At 41.9% G+C, this 17,375-nt stretch overlaps 1 protein-coding gene across 1 annotated transcript; it reads left to right on the forward strand.

Moving 5' to 3' along the window:
* Positions 1-191: 191 nt before the first annotated feature.
* LOC311123490 (uncharacterized protein) lies at positions 192-16,657 on the forward strand (the record flags this gene model as incomplete). Its single annotated transcript, XM_084197750.1, has 5 exons — positions 192-307; positions 483-3,022; positions 5,669-8,819; positions 8,933-9,032; positions 15,784-16,657. Coding segments are annotated over 5 exons (5,970 nt in total), but the record flags the coding sequence as incomplete, so codon positions are not given.
* Positions 16,658-17,375: the final 718 nt, after the last annotated feature.

Raw genomic sequence — 17,375 nt, forward strand, 5'->3', positions numbered from 1 at the left:
TAATCGCTCCCCACTAGTGGGTGTTGAAAAGGCTAAATGGACAAATGATTGCATTGTGTATCTTATTTACACTTACTGTATGTGGTTGAGATGTTGTGTATCAAAAATGTATGCACTCACTAACTGTAAGTCGCTCTGGATAAGAGCGTCTGCTAAATGACAAAAAATGTAAATGTGTTGTCATTTTGAAGAATACATCGCTGAACACTGAGAACAGCCGTCTGAAGAAGAACATCTGTGCGTTCATCAAAACAGCTAAAATGGAGGTTGTGCGGAAGGACGAGGAGATAAATAGGTTGAGCCAAAGGTAAGTGTCTTGACCCTTCATACTTCAGATACACCTGTGAAGTGGTAACTCGTAATTGGCAGGGTACATCAAATAAACAGTTATTTAGGGATGTACATACATTTTCTACGTATCCATTAGATGGGATAATTTCTGTGAATCTAGGCATGTGAGTAATTTATGTTCAAACTTTTAGTTTCAGGCCAGGGAGAGGTCCTGCTGCTCACCATCAATCTCAGATGAACTGCTTGAAAAATCAAGTTCCAGCTGGACAGAATCCTATGGGTCCTCCTCCACCAACCCAATCACCGGGACCTAGACAGGATTGTGTTGTAAAGGATCTTCGTCAGCTGCTACGTCAAGACAGAGATGTGGTCCTCCCCCCACCCCCCTCTGACGCAACAGTTTTCAGACCACCTCTTCCTGTCACGTCAAATACTTCTAGAGGTGATTCAGAAGCTCCAGTGAAACGCACATATTCTTCTGTTAGTAGTTCCAGCAAGGACTCCGTGAATAGACACCGTACACGTGAACTAGGCCCGTCAGACGAGCCAAAACAAACCAAGTACAGAGAAGGCAGAGGTGAAAATCCCAGGCTGTCCGAGTCAAAGGAGCAGCGACATAAAAACAGTCCAGATGTAAATAAGGAATCTCATTCAGATGAGAGGAACCGGTCACACAGAGCACAAAAAGATATTGGAAAATATGACTCTAAGTCAAACAGAAGCAGATACCTTCATCCCTCAGATGTTGAGGTACACAGGAGATCAGATAGGGCTAAAAGCCCACACTCAGACATTTTGCATTGCACTGCTTCCTCTTACCGTATGTCTACAGGATTGTCTAAAGACAGTGCAGACATTCAACCAAAAGGTTCTAGTTGGCATGATAAGGTGCTCAGCTGTGATAAGGATGACGCTAAGCGTAGTAGAAGTATCAAAGACATTTCCTCTAAAAACAGAAGGCATGCCTGTTCAAATCAAGCCAGTCTCACTAAACGATTCAGTGAATATTTTAATCGCAAGGGAGGGACAAGTCCTCCAAGGGACCACCGAAGGAAAGAGAGAAGAAGAGAGGATGAGATCAGAAAAGAAAAAAATAGATCAGGGGAAAAATCAGGAGAAAGAAAAAGCACTTCTACAGAGAGAAGAAAGGAGCGTGAGCGATGCAGTGCGGACGTCAGTAAGGACCAGAACATGGGCAACGGTAAAGTCAGGGAGCAAAAGACACATGAGGAATCTGAAGTGCTTCCACCTGAGGCCAAAGTGGCTGAGAAAAGCTCTAAAGAGGAAAACGGTCCAAACAGAAAGTTAAGTTTCATGGAAACTCTGAACCTCACCCTGTCACCAGTTAAAATTCCAAGACAGCCTGCTGAAGTCAAGGAACAGGAGGAGGGCACACCACCTGATGAGGTTCCTGAAGACCAGTCAGCGGAAGACAGTGGACAGCCTGATCTAGGAGAATTGCTTGTCTTAGACAAAATCAACAGTAGTGTAGTAGAGACCCATGAGGTCTTAATGAACCCAGTTGTACAGCCCTCTTCAGAAATCCCAACGCCTCCAGAACCTGAAAGTATGGAGAGTAGACATACAGAGAAAGAATCTTGTCAGGATGCTGAAAAGGCTCTGTCTGAGGCCACAGTAGCCAAAGAGCAACATAAGTGCCAGTTAGAAGTGGAAGACAGTACTGTCCAAGATGGCTCCGAAGAAAGGCCTGAGCTGTCCGAGGCCATAGAGGGTCAGAGGTCTAAACCCACCACACCAGAACTTATCAGGAAGGATTGTGTTTCAGCTCCAGACTGTGACATTGATTCGGAAACTCCACTGAAAAGCAGACTTGAAAAATGTGCCTCTGAAAGTAAAATTGGCACGTCTGAGGATTTAACTGCTACTGGTGTCACTGCGGCTACTACTACTGTCACTGAGAATTGTGGAAACAATTCAAATACCGACACTGGCCTATCTGCTAATGGATTTACCCCTAAACATTCAACTGTAGATTCAGTGGTTATTACTGACAATTGTGTGCATAAGTCCAACAGTGAAACTCCCAGTGCTTTGGTCTGTAAAAGCCAAGCTGTTGAAACTGTGACACAAGATCCACCTGCTGCTGTCTGTGTGGGACATCCTGCTGTTGAAGGTGGTCCAGGAAAACAAAAATCTGAATCTCTGCAATTATCACCCCTCGTTCAACCTGAGGGCCTTCAACAACAACTGCCTGTCTCCGTTATTTCTAATTCTAGTCTGGAGAAAGATGTGACAGAGGAGGTGCAAGATGTTTCCAAGGATGCTGTGTCCAGTACAATTAGAATGGACGTAGAGATCTGCATTACATCTGAGGTCATTACTGATGTCACAGAGATAACTGTGGAGTATGAGAAAGAGAAAACTGTTGTGGAACAAAGTTCACTGTTGAGCAGCATTGGGGTGTCTAAGGTGAGCAGCACCACCACAGGAGAGGTTGCGTCATCTGAACAGCACAACGGTGGTTTGGCAGAGACACTGAAGAAGTCCCTCAATTCTGAGCCAAGCTACACAGAGAATGAAGAGGAGAATGTTGAGCCCTCTAGCTCCATTCCGATGGCCCATGATGAGGACTCGATGATGCTCACACTGAGTAGCCTAAAAGTCATTCCACATGCCATAAGCCCACTCACAAGCCCAGTCCGCCCGATGAGGAAAAGCCAGCAGCTGCCATGTCACAGCAAATCTGCTTACGTCAAGAGTCTTCACAAAGGTAAGCATCACTTGGTATGGTTTAGTTTAACTATTTCTGTTCTAGGCTAAATGTTAAGAAAATGCAAAAGTATGTTGTTGTTAGCAATGTTCCCTCTAAGCTGCGTGCAGCTCCCCCGGGACTACCGAGCAGAATAAATATCAGCCCGCGCAGAGAAGCACGAGATTGAACTTCACTCAACTTTTATAGTTTTCCCCATTAGTTAACACTATCAACGTTTCCCTTTACTGTAGGAATTGTGATCGAATCAAAGCGATATTAGACACTTTCAATGCAATATACCGAAACAACACGAACTATGCAAGAGATTTTGTTGTAGGCAGAGCGCATCGGAGTAGGATTCTATTGCATTGACAGGCACGACTCAGCCCGTACTCTACACAGACCGGTGCTCCATAACCAATCAGAGCTGCAGTAGGCCTATGTGCAATATTTTTAATTTAACTTGGCAAGTCAGTTAAGAACACATTTTTATTTACAATTAAGGCCTACCAAAAGGCAAAAGGCCTCCTGCGGGGACGGGGCTGGGATGAATAGACCATTGCAATGTATGGATTTGTGCCATTCACTTTGGACTGGACTGTTTTACAGCATGAGCGGTCGCAATTATTATGCACTTGTTTTGAGATCAAAGCGAGAGCTACATGTAGCCACGTGTGCACATTTGTCTTCACAGTAAATGCGCAGCGGAAGTTGCACAGAATTTTCTCAACGTTCAAGTTTGCACTCAGCAGACCTGAAATTTGCTCAGTGCCTAAATAAATTAGAGGGAACATTAGTTGTTTGGTAGGGTAAGCGTAGCTATTAACACTAGAACCACCATAGGCCAACGGCCTGATTTAGTAAATAAAAAAAATCAGCCAAATAAATAACACTGCGCATTTGTCCAAATTTTGAAATCACAAACAGAAAAGTATTTAGTATTTTTACCTGTTTTGTTTTTTTTCACACCTGTTTCTAACTTAACCCACAGAGACAATGTGCTGTAGGACGTTGGTACCCAGCCAGGCGCTAATGCGTCTATCTCTCCTCACTGAATCAATGACAAATGGATGAATGGGCGATAATTATGCACTTTACTTCACAATTTAATTTAAATTAGGCTTAACTGAATTATAAGGAGGGTGAAGAGGTAGATTTTAATTTAGAAAACAATAGTGTAATGATGAGTTTGTGTTAGGGCTGACCACAGTTATTTGACTGGTCAATTGTTTGGTCGATAGGCTGTTGGTCGACCAAGATGTATTTCTTTTTTTGTCGAGCAGTAGCAAAAAAAATATATATATATATATATATATACAGTACTAGTCAAAAGTTTGGACACACATACGCATTCAAGGGTTTTTCTTAATTTTTACGATTTCCTACATTGTAGAATAATAGTGAATACATCAAAACTATGAAATAACACATGGAATAATGTAGTAATCAAAAAAGTGTTAAACAAATCAAAATATATTTATATTTGAGATTCTTTGAAGTAGCCACCCTTTGCATTGATGACAGCTTTGCACACTCTTGGCATTCTCTCAAGCAGCTTCACCTGGAATGCTTTTCCAACAGCCTTGAAGGAGTTCCCACATATGCTTAGCACTTGTTGGCTGCTTTTCCTTCACTCTGCAGTCCAACTCATCCCAAACCATCTCAATTGGGTTGAGGTCGGGTGATTGTGGAGGCCAGGTCATCTGATGCAGCACTCAATCACTCTCCTTCTTGGTCAAATAGCCCTTACACAGCATGGAGGTGTGTTGGGTCATTGTCCTGTTGAAAAACAAATGATAGCCATGTAGCCTTTACGAAGATTAGAAACAACTAGAAACCTTTGTACTCTCCAAGACGTTTGGAGTGGACAGTTAGTCGTTGATGTAGAGAGAGAAGAACAAAATCAGGGTTGAGGGATAGAAGACCTACAACTGGTGGACAAAAATACAAACAAATGAGGGACAAGATGACTATTGGGCGACTACTCATGTACTTTTGGGTGGGGGCATTATCATATTGTTGTCCTTCATTCACCCAGGTGATTCCGTTTATTGGTCCACCACCTGTACCTTTTTAATAAACAGAGGGAGATTTAAACTGTCTTCAGATAGGCTTTTGGAAGACAAGTCAAACTAATTAACACGATTAGCAGTACAGCAAATGTGAATCAGCTTTCAGATAATTCATTGAATTATGTGTGTGTTATGGTCTTTGTTGCATGGCTTCTTATCAACAGAGGGCCAGTGTGGGTGCAGGTTTGTGTTCTAACCAAGCAATAACACACCTGATTTAACTAATCATGTCTTGATTGAAGTGTATGATTAGTTGAATCAGGTGTGTGCTGGTTGGCAAGAACAAAAGCCTAAGTCCACATTGATCTCTGGATACGATTGAGCCCAGTTTTGTCAAATATATTTGTATGTCTTATTAAAATTATTTGTAAGTAAAGTCATACAACTTCACATGAGAGATTAATCTTTCATTTTATATCCACTTTTCTTATAAAAATTAGGGCAGTACATGTTAGAAATGTCTAATCTTAGATTTTAGTGGGTTTAATAGGTTTACACACCCTAATCGACTGCTTTAACTCCATCAAACTGACTGTACTGTGTAAACAGGGTATGCTTTTAATTTGCTAATCAATGTATTGTCTTTGACCAGAGTTGTCCAGTGCAACTGAAGATTCCAATTCAAAGAAGTTGGAAGTGAATAAGGAGAACAACACTCCTGGCTGCTCCATCACATTTGCTGCACAACGAGATGTGGATGGGACCTCCGTCCATTCTTCCAGCCCTGAGGAGGAAATGGAAGAAGGTGAAATTGTTAGTGAAAGTGAAGAGGAGGAAACTCCAGTCACGCCAAGTTCTCCAGCCAAGACGGTTAGGCCCATAAGAACTGTTAAAAATCAACCAAGTCCCAAGTCATCCACTAGACTTTCAAAGAAGCCGGCCAAAGAAAATAGTTTAGTTTCACAACGGAATTTTAAACTCAGAAGTAAAACCTTGACTTCACCAGTTAGAAGCCCCACATCAAACAAAACCCGCTACAAAACGATTCAACCTCCGTTACCCAACGCCGCCTTGTCTACCGTGGAGGAAGTTATGGACATGCTTGCAAAGATTCGCTATGAGTGCAGAAAAAAGTACATGAAGCTTCATTCAACATTCCCTAAGAAAACCTTCTGCGGTGCTATGGACATGTCCTTTTTTCCCTCTTTTACAGACTTTGTTGATAGTGTAAGCTTTACTAAACTATGCAGCCAAGAAGATGACCTCAAAGTTAAACTGAAGAACATCATAATGTCTGTTTTGAGTAAGTTATTAAATAATGGCATTGTCAACCGCATCTTTGACCAAGAACCACTCAATATGAAGTCCAAACTGTGGGAATTTGTGGATGTGCAGTTAGACTTCTTATTCCAGGAAATTCAGACTGCACTGATAAGTGTTAGCAAATCCTCAAACGGAAGCCAGTCGGCAGGAGCAGAAAAAAGAGACGGGAGTCTCTCTGGAAATGGGGTACCCAAGCTGCCGGTGAAGTCCCCCAAGCTGCCGGTGAAGTCACCCAAGCTGCCGGTGAAGTCACCCAAGCTGCCGGTGAAGTCCCCCAAGCTGCCGGTGAAGTCCCCCAAGCTGCCGGTGAAGTCCCCCAAGCTGCCGGTGAAGTCCCCCAAGCTGCCGGTGAAGTCCCCCAAGCCATCTGTGGCCACCAAACTTAAAGGACAGCAGGGAGTGACCAGAACCAGAACTTCTGCACCTAAAAGACTGCAAGAGAAATTAACCGACTGTGTTGAAACCAACATGAAAAGAACCAGGTCTCGGACTGTCCCCCCTTGCAAAACCGGTCTTGGAATAGGCAAACATATTAAAATGTCCTTTGAGGAAGAGGATAAGGAATCGAAGCCTCAAACATCAGATCCTCCTGTTATACAACCTCCTATGCAACCTCCTTCGCAACACGTGGTAGAGATCTTACCATCAAACAGCTCTTCATCTGCTGAGAAAACAGCTACCTATGTTCGCCGGCTGTCTCAAAATGGCTCACTCCATGACAAGCCTGACTTTGAAATCCTCACAGAACAGCAAGCCTCCAGCCTAACGTTCAACCTGGTAACAGACTCCCAGATGGGAGAGATCTTCAAGTGTCTCTTACAAGGGTCTGATCTGCTAGAAACTAGTGTCTCAGCTGGGGACAATCATGGCTGGCCCCTTGGTACTCCACTGAAAGAAAGAGAGCGTTTCCTAGGCGTTACCACCCCAAGCAATGTTTGTACCCCAAGTCAAGTTGGTACTCCCTCTAAACTCATTGCCACGTGGTCACCTATTTCACCTATCAAGTTTTCCTCTCCAAATTCAAAAGTCCAAATTCCACTAAATCCAACTTTGTTGGATGAGCCTTGCATGTTAGAGATGCCCTCCGGCCTACCAGAAAGCATAATGACACCACAGTCCAGTGTGTTCTCGCATAGATCATATTCCATCTTGGCAGAAGATCTGTCTGGGTCTCTCACAATTCCCTCACCTCTCAAATCTGACAATCACCTCAGTTTTTTGCACCCAGCCACCGGGGAGCCCATGTCTGCTCCGGACAGTGTCATCAGTGCACACTTCAGTGAGGATGCTCTTATGGATGGGGAAGACGCTACAGAGCAGGACAGTCACCTTGCCCTGGACACGGACAACTCCAGCTGTGCATCAAGCGGTGGTGGCAGGACCAGGGAGGCTCCTGTTAACCCTTTGTTTCACTTCAAGCCTCACTTGCCCATGCAGGCAGTAGTGATGGAGAAGTCAAATGATAATTTCATTGTGAGGATACGGCATGCATCCACCAACCTAGGCGTCAACTCCACTAACCTAGGCGTCAACTCCACCAACCTAGGCGTCAACTCCACCAACCTAGGCGTCAACTCCACCAACCTAGGCGTCAACTCCACCAACCTAGGCGTCAACTCCACCAACCTAGGCGTCAACTCCACCAACCTAGGAGTCAACTCCACCAACCCAGTGTTCAACTCTTTAAGCCCAGGCAGTATCAACTCTACCTACCCAGGAAATAACTCCAGCAACCCAGTGGTCAACTACACAAGATTAGGAATCAACTCATCAAGCCTAGTAGTCAATTCTTTAAGCCCAGACATCAATTCCACCAACCCAGTGGTCAACTCCACAAACTTAGGAATCAACTCAAGCCAAGGTGTCAACTCCTCAAGCCCAGGCAGTGTCAACTCTACCTACCCAGGAAATAATGCCACCAACCCAGGAAATAACTGCAACTACACATGTGTCAACTCCACAAGCCCAGAAGTCATCTGCACCAACACAGGCGTTAACCCCACAAGTGCATACATCAATCCTAGGGGTGCTGAGATCCCTCAAACACCACCAGGAGAAGAAAAACATGGTAAAGACAAAGATCGGCCCCCAGAAAAAACGCCTTCCAAAGCCCCTTATTCAGAGGCCAGTCCTCCTTTCTACCTTTCCACAAGCACCGAAATAGCATCTGAGCTATCATCGCCATGCCTCACCATCATAGAAGACACACCAGAGAGAGACCACAGCAAGGGTAAGACCGGGAAAAAGCGGACAATGCACCATGTGGAAACTAAAGCAAAGCGGGCTAAAAAGGAGGTAATCCCAGAGAAGAGCATGCATAAAAAGAAGTCGTCAAAAAGTCCCAAAGGAAAGGGGACTGGAAGCTCCAAGAGAGAGAGAAGTAAAGTCACTACTTCACCCCAATCTACCCCATCACCCAACAGCCTGTCTGCCAAGAATATCATCGTAAAAAAGGGTGACGTGGTTGTGACGTGGACAAGGTGAGTTGGTCTTTAAATACATGCCTTTTTGTTATGTGCCATTTGTATTAGCTGTTGGAGGGTCTCCGTGTCAAGTGTCATGATTGCCACTAAAATATTTGTTTTTCTTGAAGGGATGAAGACCGAGATATTCTCCTCGCACTGAAGATGAAAGGTGCCTCTCCAGATACCTTCTCTGCCCTTTCAGAGAAAATGAACAAGACACCCGCTCAGGTATGTCTTTGCTAATTTACGTTTTTCTGAGCTTATTTTTGATAGTAATGACATTCTATGTTTTTGATATAGGATACTAGTAGTTAATGCTGGGCATTGATGTCAGTTCTGGGTAACACTTTACAATAAGGTTCCATTTGTAAAGGGTTTATAAAGGGGTTATAATCACGTTATAAATCATAATTTCTAACATATTACCCTTTAACAGATTATATCAACACACTTACCACTTCTCTGTGATAGTCCAAGTATGGTGAACGCCCTGGTGTGAAATGTGAACCGTAATACCTTTGGTTGGTGAAACAGTGGAGGAGGTATCCTCTCACAACGTTAAATGTTTTGGTCTTCATACCCACCATTCATTGACTGAACATGTTTAACAAAGTGTTGAATCTTCTCATGTATGTAGTGATGAGTACCCAATACTGCCTATAAGTATGTCTAAGCTCTGAGTGAACTCTCAAATCATCTAGAAATGATTATGGCCTAATTAATTTATTTAAATTGACTGATTTCCTTATATGAACTGTAACTCAGCGAAATCTTTGAAATTGTAGCATGTTGCGTTTGATATTTTTGTTCAGTATAGTAAGAACAAAATGCAATTTAATGGAAGGATACATTGGGAAAACAATTTTAATTACAGTGACTGAAATCTGTAGCCTATCATTGGTATAGTGAGTAGCCTAGCTAATTCAGATAAACAGGTCAGAATAGAATTTGACAACAGATGAACTATTTAAAATACAACATAGGGTCTCATGGTCCCCTTCTGTGTCTTCATCTGTTTCTTTCTTGTTAAGCATTTTCCCATCCTGGAGTCTGAGACCTTATGGGAATGTGTTGGAGAGAATAGGAATTTTTACAATTTAGCATAGACACTCTAGCTACACAACTCTACTATCATCATTATCATGATTTATACCATTTGCAATTAAAGCCTTTAAGTCCAGGAAAACTCCAGGGCTGGATGGCATACCAGTTGAGGTATACCAAACCTTTTTTGATGTGCTCAGAGGACCGTTATTAGAATGTTTTAACCACTCCTATAAAAATGGTAGATTATCAGATACTCAACAGGGGCTGATTTCATTATTACTGAAACAGGACCCAAGTGGTAAATATAAAGATCCAGTCAATTAAAAAAGTTGGAGGCCCCTTACACTTCAGCGTTGTGATGCAAAAATTCTAACAAAATGCATAGCACATAGAATTAAAAAGGTATTGTCTGACAGCTTTTTTTTTTTTACATGTACGATACATTGGAGATAATATAAGACAAGTACTGGAAACAATAGAACACTATGAAAAATCTGTTAAACCAGGCCTGGTATTCATAGCTAATTTTGATAAGGCTTTTATATATAAATGCCTGGAATATTTCAATTTTGGAGAATCTCTTATACAATGGGATATATACAGTGGGGAAAAAAAGTATTTAGTCAGCCACCAATTGTGCAAGTTCTCCCACTTAAAAAGATGAGAGAGGCCTGTAATTTTCATCATAGGTACACGTCAACTATGACAAGCAAATTGAGAAATAAAAATCCTGAAAATCACATTGTAGGATTTTTAATGAATTTATTTGCAAATTGTGGTGGAAAATAAGTATTTGGTCACCTACAAACAAGCAAGATTTCTGGCTCTCACAGACCTGTAACTTCTTCTTTAAGAGGCTCCTCTGTCCTCCACTCGTTACCTGTATTAATGGCACCTGTTTGAACTTGTTATCAGTATAAAAGACACCTGTCCACAACCTCAAACAGTCACACTCCAAACTCCACAATGGCCAAGACCAAAGAGCTGACAAAGGACACCAGAAACAAAATCGTAGACCTGCACCAGGCTGGGAAGACTGCATCTGCAATAGGTAAGCAGCTTGGTTTGAAGAAATCAACTGTGGAAGCAATTATTAGGAAATGGAAGACATACAAGACCAATGATAATCTCCCTCGATCTGGGGCTCCACGCAAGATCTCACCCCGTGGGGTCAAAATGATCACAAGAATGGTGAGCAAAAATCCCTGAACCACATGGGGGGACCTAGTGAATGACCTGCAGAGAGCTGGGACCAAAGTAACAAAGCCTACCATCAGTAACACACTACGCCGCCAGGGACTCAAATCCTGCAGTGCAGACGTGTCCCCCTGCTTAAGCCAGTACATGTCCAGGCCCGTCTGAAGTTTGCTAGAGTGCATTTGGATGATCCAGAAGAGGATTGGGAGAATGTCATATGTCATATGGTCAGATGAAACCAAAATAGAACTTGTCGTGTTTGGAGGACAAAGAATGCTGAGTTGCGTCCAAAGAACACCATACCTACTGTGAAGCATGGGGGTGGAAACATCATGCTTTGGGGCTGTTTTTCTGCAAAGGGACCAGGACGACTGATCCGTGTAAAGGAAAGAATGAATGGGGCCATGTATCATGTGATTTTGAGTGAAAACCTCCTTCCATCAGCAAGGGCATTGAAGATGAAACGTGGCTGGGTCTTTCAGCATGACAATGATCCCAAACACACCGCCCGGGCAACGAAGGAGTGGCTTTGTAAGAAGCATTTCAAGGTCCTGGAGTGGCCTAGCCAGTCTCCAGATCTCAACACCATAGAAAATCTTTGGAGGGAGTTGAAAGTCCGTGTTGCCCAGCGACAGCCCCAAAACATCACTGCTCTAGAGGAGATCTGCATGGAGGAATGGGCCAAAATACCAGCAACAGTGTGTGAAAACCTTGTGAAGACTTACAGAAAACGTTTGACCTGTGTCATTGCCAACAAAGGGTATATAACAAAGTATTGAGAAACTTTTGTTATTGACCAAATACTTATTTTCCACCATAATTTGCAAATAAATTCATAAAAAATCCTACAATGTGATTTTCTGGATTTTTTTTCCTCATTTTGTCTGTCATAGTTGACGTGTACCTATGATGAAAATTACAGGCCTCTCTCATCTTTTTAAGTGGGAGAACTTGCACAATTGGTGGCTGACTAAATACTTTTTTCCCCCACTGTATATACATACATACATACATACATACATACATACATACATACATACATACATACATACATACATACATACATACATACAGTGGGGATAACAAGTATTTGATACACTGCCGATTTTGCAGGTTTTCCTACTTACAAAGCATGTAGAGGTCTGTAATTTTTATCATAGGTACACTTCAACTGTGAGAGACGGAATCTAAAACGAAAATCACATTGTATGATTTTTAAGTAATTGCATTTTATTGCATGACAGAAGTATTTGATACATCAGAAAAGCAGAACTTAATATTTGGTACAGAAACCTTTGTTTGCAATTACAGAGATCATACGTTTCCTGTAGGTCTTGACCAGGTTTGCACACACTGCAGCAGGGATTTTGGCCCACTCCTCCATACAGACCTTCTCCAGATCCTTCAGGTTTCGGGGCTGTCGCTGGGCAATACGGACTTTCAGCTCCCTCCAAAGATTTTCTATTGGGTTCAGGTCTGGAGACTGGCTAGGCCACTCCAGGACCTTGAGATGCTTCTTACGGAGCCACTCCTTAGTTGCCCTGGCTGTATGTTTCGGGTCGTTGTCTTGCTGGAAGACCCAGCCACGACCCATCTTTAATGCTCTTACTGAGGGAAGGAGGTTGTTGGCCAAGATCTTGCGATACATGGCCCCATCCATCCTCCCCTCAATACGGTGCAGTCGTCCTGTCCCCTTTGCAGAAAAGCATCCCCAAAGAATGATGTTTCCACCTCCATGCTTCACGGTTGGGATGGTGTTCTTGGGGTTGTACTCATCCTTCTTCTTCCTCCAAACACGGCGAGTGGAGTTTAGACCAAAAAGCTCTATTTTTGTCTCATCAGACCACATGACCTTCTCCCATTCCTCCTCTGGATCATCCAGATGGTCATTGGCAAACTTCAGACGGGCCTGGACATGCGCTGGCTTGAGCAGGGGGACCTTGCGTGCGCTGCAGGATTTTAATCCATGACGGCGTAGTGTGTTACTAATGGTTTTCTTTGAGACTGTGGTCCCAGCTCTCTTCAGGTCATTGACCAGGTCCTGCCGTGTAGTTCTGGGCTGATCCCTCACCTTCCTCATGATCATTGATGCCCCACGAGGTGAGATCTTGCATGGAGCCCCAGACCGAGGGTGATTGACCGTCATCTTGATCTTCTTCCATTTTCTAATAATTGCGCCAACAGTTGTTGCCTTCTCACCAAGCTGCTTGCCTATTGTCCTGTAGCCCATCCCAGCCTTATGCAGGTCTACAATTTTATCTCTGATGTCCTTACACAGCTCTCTGGTCTTGGCCATTGTGGAGAGGTTGGAGTCTGTTTGATTGAGTGTGTGGACAGGTGTCTTTTATACAGGTAATGAGTTCAAACAGGTGCAGTTAATACAGGTAATGAGTGGAGAACAGGAGGGCTTCTTAATGAAAAACTAACAGGTCTGTGAGAGCCGGAATTCTTACTGGTTGGTAGGTGATCAAATACTTATGTCATGCAATAAAATGCAAATTAATTACTTAAAAATCATACAATGTGATTTTCTGGATTTTTGTTTTAGATTCCGCCTCTCACAGTTGAAGTGTACCTATGATAAAAAATTACAGACCTCTACATGCTTTGTAAGTAGGAAAACCTACAAAATCGGCAGTGTATCAAATACTTGTTCTCCCCACTGTATATATTATATATGGGGGATACAACCATCCCAGCTCTGCAGATTTTGCTGCGAAGAGACAGAATCATTAGAGTATTTGATTTGGTACTGTCCAGATGTAGCTTGTTTTTGGTCGCAGGTTCCGGAACTGCTGAAGAATTGTAACATTTACCTGGAGCTAACTCTGCAAATTGCACTGCTGGGTGGTTTAAAAAAAAAAGTAATAGTCAATCGATAGAATAATACTCTCAGCTGTTTGAAGTTGGTGTACAAAACCGAAAGTAAAGGACGCAAAAATAAAATGTAAGAACAGGAAGCATAAAATGACCTCACATAAAACAGATCTACAGCTCCTTAGACTTGCTTTCAATGAGTGACCGATCTATAACTCATATTTCTATGTGGATTTGGTCGGGTCGGCCAAAAAATATATATTGCAGCTTTACAATTGGAACCACGTGTGCTGACAATGGATGCAAGCTAGTTAACTTATCAGGTACCTAGCTAGAGACATTACCTGAGTTCAAAGGATAGATAACTCGCTAGCTAGCGTGCTAATCCAAAAATGCTAGCTAAACAAATTCCATGGAAATTCTGTCATGTCGATGTTAGCTAGCTAGCTGGCAAACGTGATCTACTTAGCTAGCTAACTATATCATGCCAAATATTATCTTGTCTAGCAGAATTTCTATATTCAAAAAGACGATTGAGGTTTTACCTAATACTAACTAGCTAGAAAATGTTTCCTAGCTAGCTAGGACAGAGGTGCTAGCAAACATTATCTAGCTAGATAGCTAGCTAGCTACTTAGATAGCTGAGCAGCGTGCTAAATCATCCAGCAGAACTTCTGTATCCAAAAGTGGAACAAATTGAATAGAGAATTTACCCTCTCTCCTCTGTCATCATTTGTATCTTGTGAACAATGTTTATTTCGCACAATCTCTTCTGTCTGGCCTTTGCACACGTCTCACAGCCACGTCCATCCTGATTTTTCACGATGCACTGTAACATGTCAGTGTCAACACGCAATTCTGGGCACGTTCCAGGTTGTCTTTATTTCAACCGCGTTTCACAGATGGGCAGATCTCACAAAGTTGGGGCCATTTCTCAGAAACCAGCGAACCACACCGATAGTATGGCTTGATCTTCAGACGAGGCCTTCATTCCTGGAATAAATAGGTTTACCAATGCATCATCAGGGTTTCAAACATGGGGCAAGACACCACATGGGAGTTGACCATTGGTGTGAAAACCAACCATTTCTGTTCCTGTGACAGAGCAACAATGCATCACACCCAAAAGTGAGAAAATAACTATTGGTTAACTGTGCAACCATGGAAAATAAGGTTGCATGATGATATATAAGGGTTCAATATTATACGCATTTGTAAGTGCGTTTTATAAATGGTTAATACCTTGAGGTAAATAGTGTCTCAATACTTGGCAAGCACTGACAGGCTATGACACTATTTTGACCAATTTGTAATAACCCATTTATTAATGGTTTATAATGCATTTACAAATATTAAATAACCGTTAATAACATAATTACAAAACCTTTATAAACCCTTTAGAAATGTTACCCAGTTCTGTATATTCATTGAGTATATTTAATCGTTAATAATTTACAGTGTTCAGAGTTTCTTTATAAACAAACAAATTTGGGCCAGGGATGTAGCTCAGTTGATAGAGCATGGCGTTTGCAACGCCAGGGTTGTGGGTTTGATTCCCACGGGGGGCCAGTATAAAAAATAATAATAATAAAAATAAAAAAAATTAACTAACTGTAAGTCGCTCTGGATAAGAGCGTCTGCTAAATGACTAAAATGTAAATGTAATGTAAATGTAAATGTCTCTTTGCATGGTTATTGGCTAGAAATGGAGGTAAAGGTAGAGGAGAGAGTGTGCTGAAATAGCAGTGGGCTGGATTCGAATACATGCTGCAGCAGTACATGTGCACCGGAGGCCGTGGCCATTTTGATAATAATGACATTTTTATCTTTTTGATATAAGATACTAGTAGTTAATGCTGAGCATTGATGTCAGTTCTGTATATTAATTCATTATTTTAATTATTTTTTTAATCTTTAGATTGCAAAGCGATTTTCCCAACTGATTAAGCTTTTTAAGAAGAAGGAGAAGATGGCAAGCTGACTTCTCTGAATATATATTTTTTAATTCAATGAAGATTTCACGTACTAGGCTTCTTATACTCTCAAACGTTCCAAGGTCACGACTTGAATGTCCCATTTGATGAATGAGTGGAAGCAGATCTGAATGTGATGCCTGTAATTGATGGACTTGGAACATATGACCACAGTCAACTAGATCTCAAACTCAAATGTGTTTTTGTGCTGTGTTCAGCAAGGATCTGAATATCCTTGAGGTAAAATCCTCACAGGCTTCAATATACAATGTATTATCGCCCCACAGCCTAAATGAACACAGCTTTTATTAACTGTTTTGGTACATCTGTTGATATTTCAATGCACTGGATTTATTTTTCTTCCTTTTTGTGTTTAAACTAATCTACCGTATTGATCCTTGGGAATATCCTATCTCAACTTCACATCTCTTAATATGCCATAGCAAGGTTATACCATATGTGGAGTTAGACACTGCTGCAATCATACATTTTAATTAAGTAATTAACCAATTTTAGCTGAAAAATAACAGAATGGTGAGTTGTCTCTAATGCTTTTATGGAGCATTGCAGCTTGTGCTGCTTGTACAAAATGTGTACTGAAGTTACGTACTCTTTTCTACTTCAACATAATCTGGGAGTGTTTGTGTTTGGAAATAAAGATTGGAACTACAATTAAGGCCACATTTACTCTGTCACATGGCAGAAAGTGCATTTTACTGTATGTCAAATGTATTATATATTGCACTGACTTCAAGATGGTCAGTTACATAAAAAAAATAAGCCACAGATGTTCCATTTTATATATGATTCAAGGTGTTATGTTTACAGTGGGGGAAAAAAGTATTTAGTCAGCAACCAATTGTGCAGGTTCTCCCACTTAAAAATATGAGAGAGGCCTGTAATTTTCATCATAGGTACACGTCAACTATGACAGACAAATTGAGGAAAAAAAATCCAGAAAATCACATTGTAGGATTTTTTATGAATTTATTTGCAAATTATGGTGGAAAATAAGTATTTGGTCACCTACAAACAAGCAAGATTTCTGGCTCTCACAGACCTGTAACTTCTTCTTTAAGAGGCTCCTCTGTCCTCCACTCGTTACCTGTATTAATGGCACCTGTTTGAACTTGTTATCAGTATAAAAGACACCTGTCCACAACCTCAAACAGTCACACTCCAAACTCGACTATGGCCAAGACCAAAGAGCTGTCAAAGGACACCAGAAACAAAATTGTAGACCTGCACCAGGCTGGGAAGAGTGAATCTGCAATAGGTAAGCAGCTTGGTTTGAAGAAATCAACTGTGGGAGCAATTATTAGGAAATGGAAGACATACAAGACCACTGATAATCTCCCTCGATCTGGGGCTCCACGCAAGATCTCATCCCATGGGGTCAAAATGATCACAAGAACGGTGAGCAAAAATCCCAGAACCACACGGGGGGACCTAGTGAATGACCTGCAGAGAGCTGGGACCAAAGTAACAAAGCCTACCATCAGTAACACACTACGCCGCCAGGGACTCAAATCCTGCA

This window comes from Coregonus lavaretus (assembly GCF_964263955.1).
Source record: "Coregonus lavaretus genome assembly, contig: HAP1_SCAFFOLD_4463, whole genome shotgun sequence".
In the NCBI taxonomy this organism is placed as follows: Eukaryota; Metazoa; Chordata; class Actinopteri; order Salmoniformes; family Salmonidae; genus Coregonus; species Coregonus lavaretus.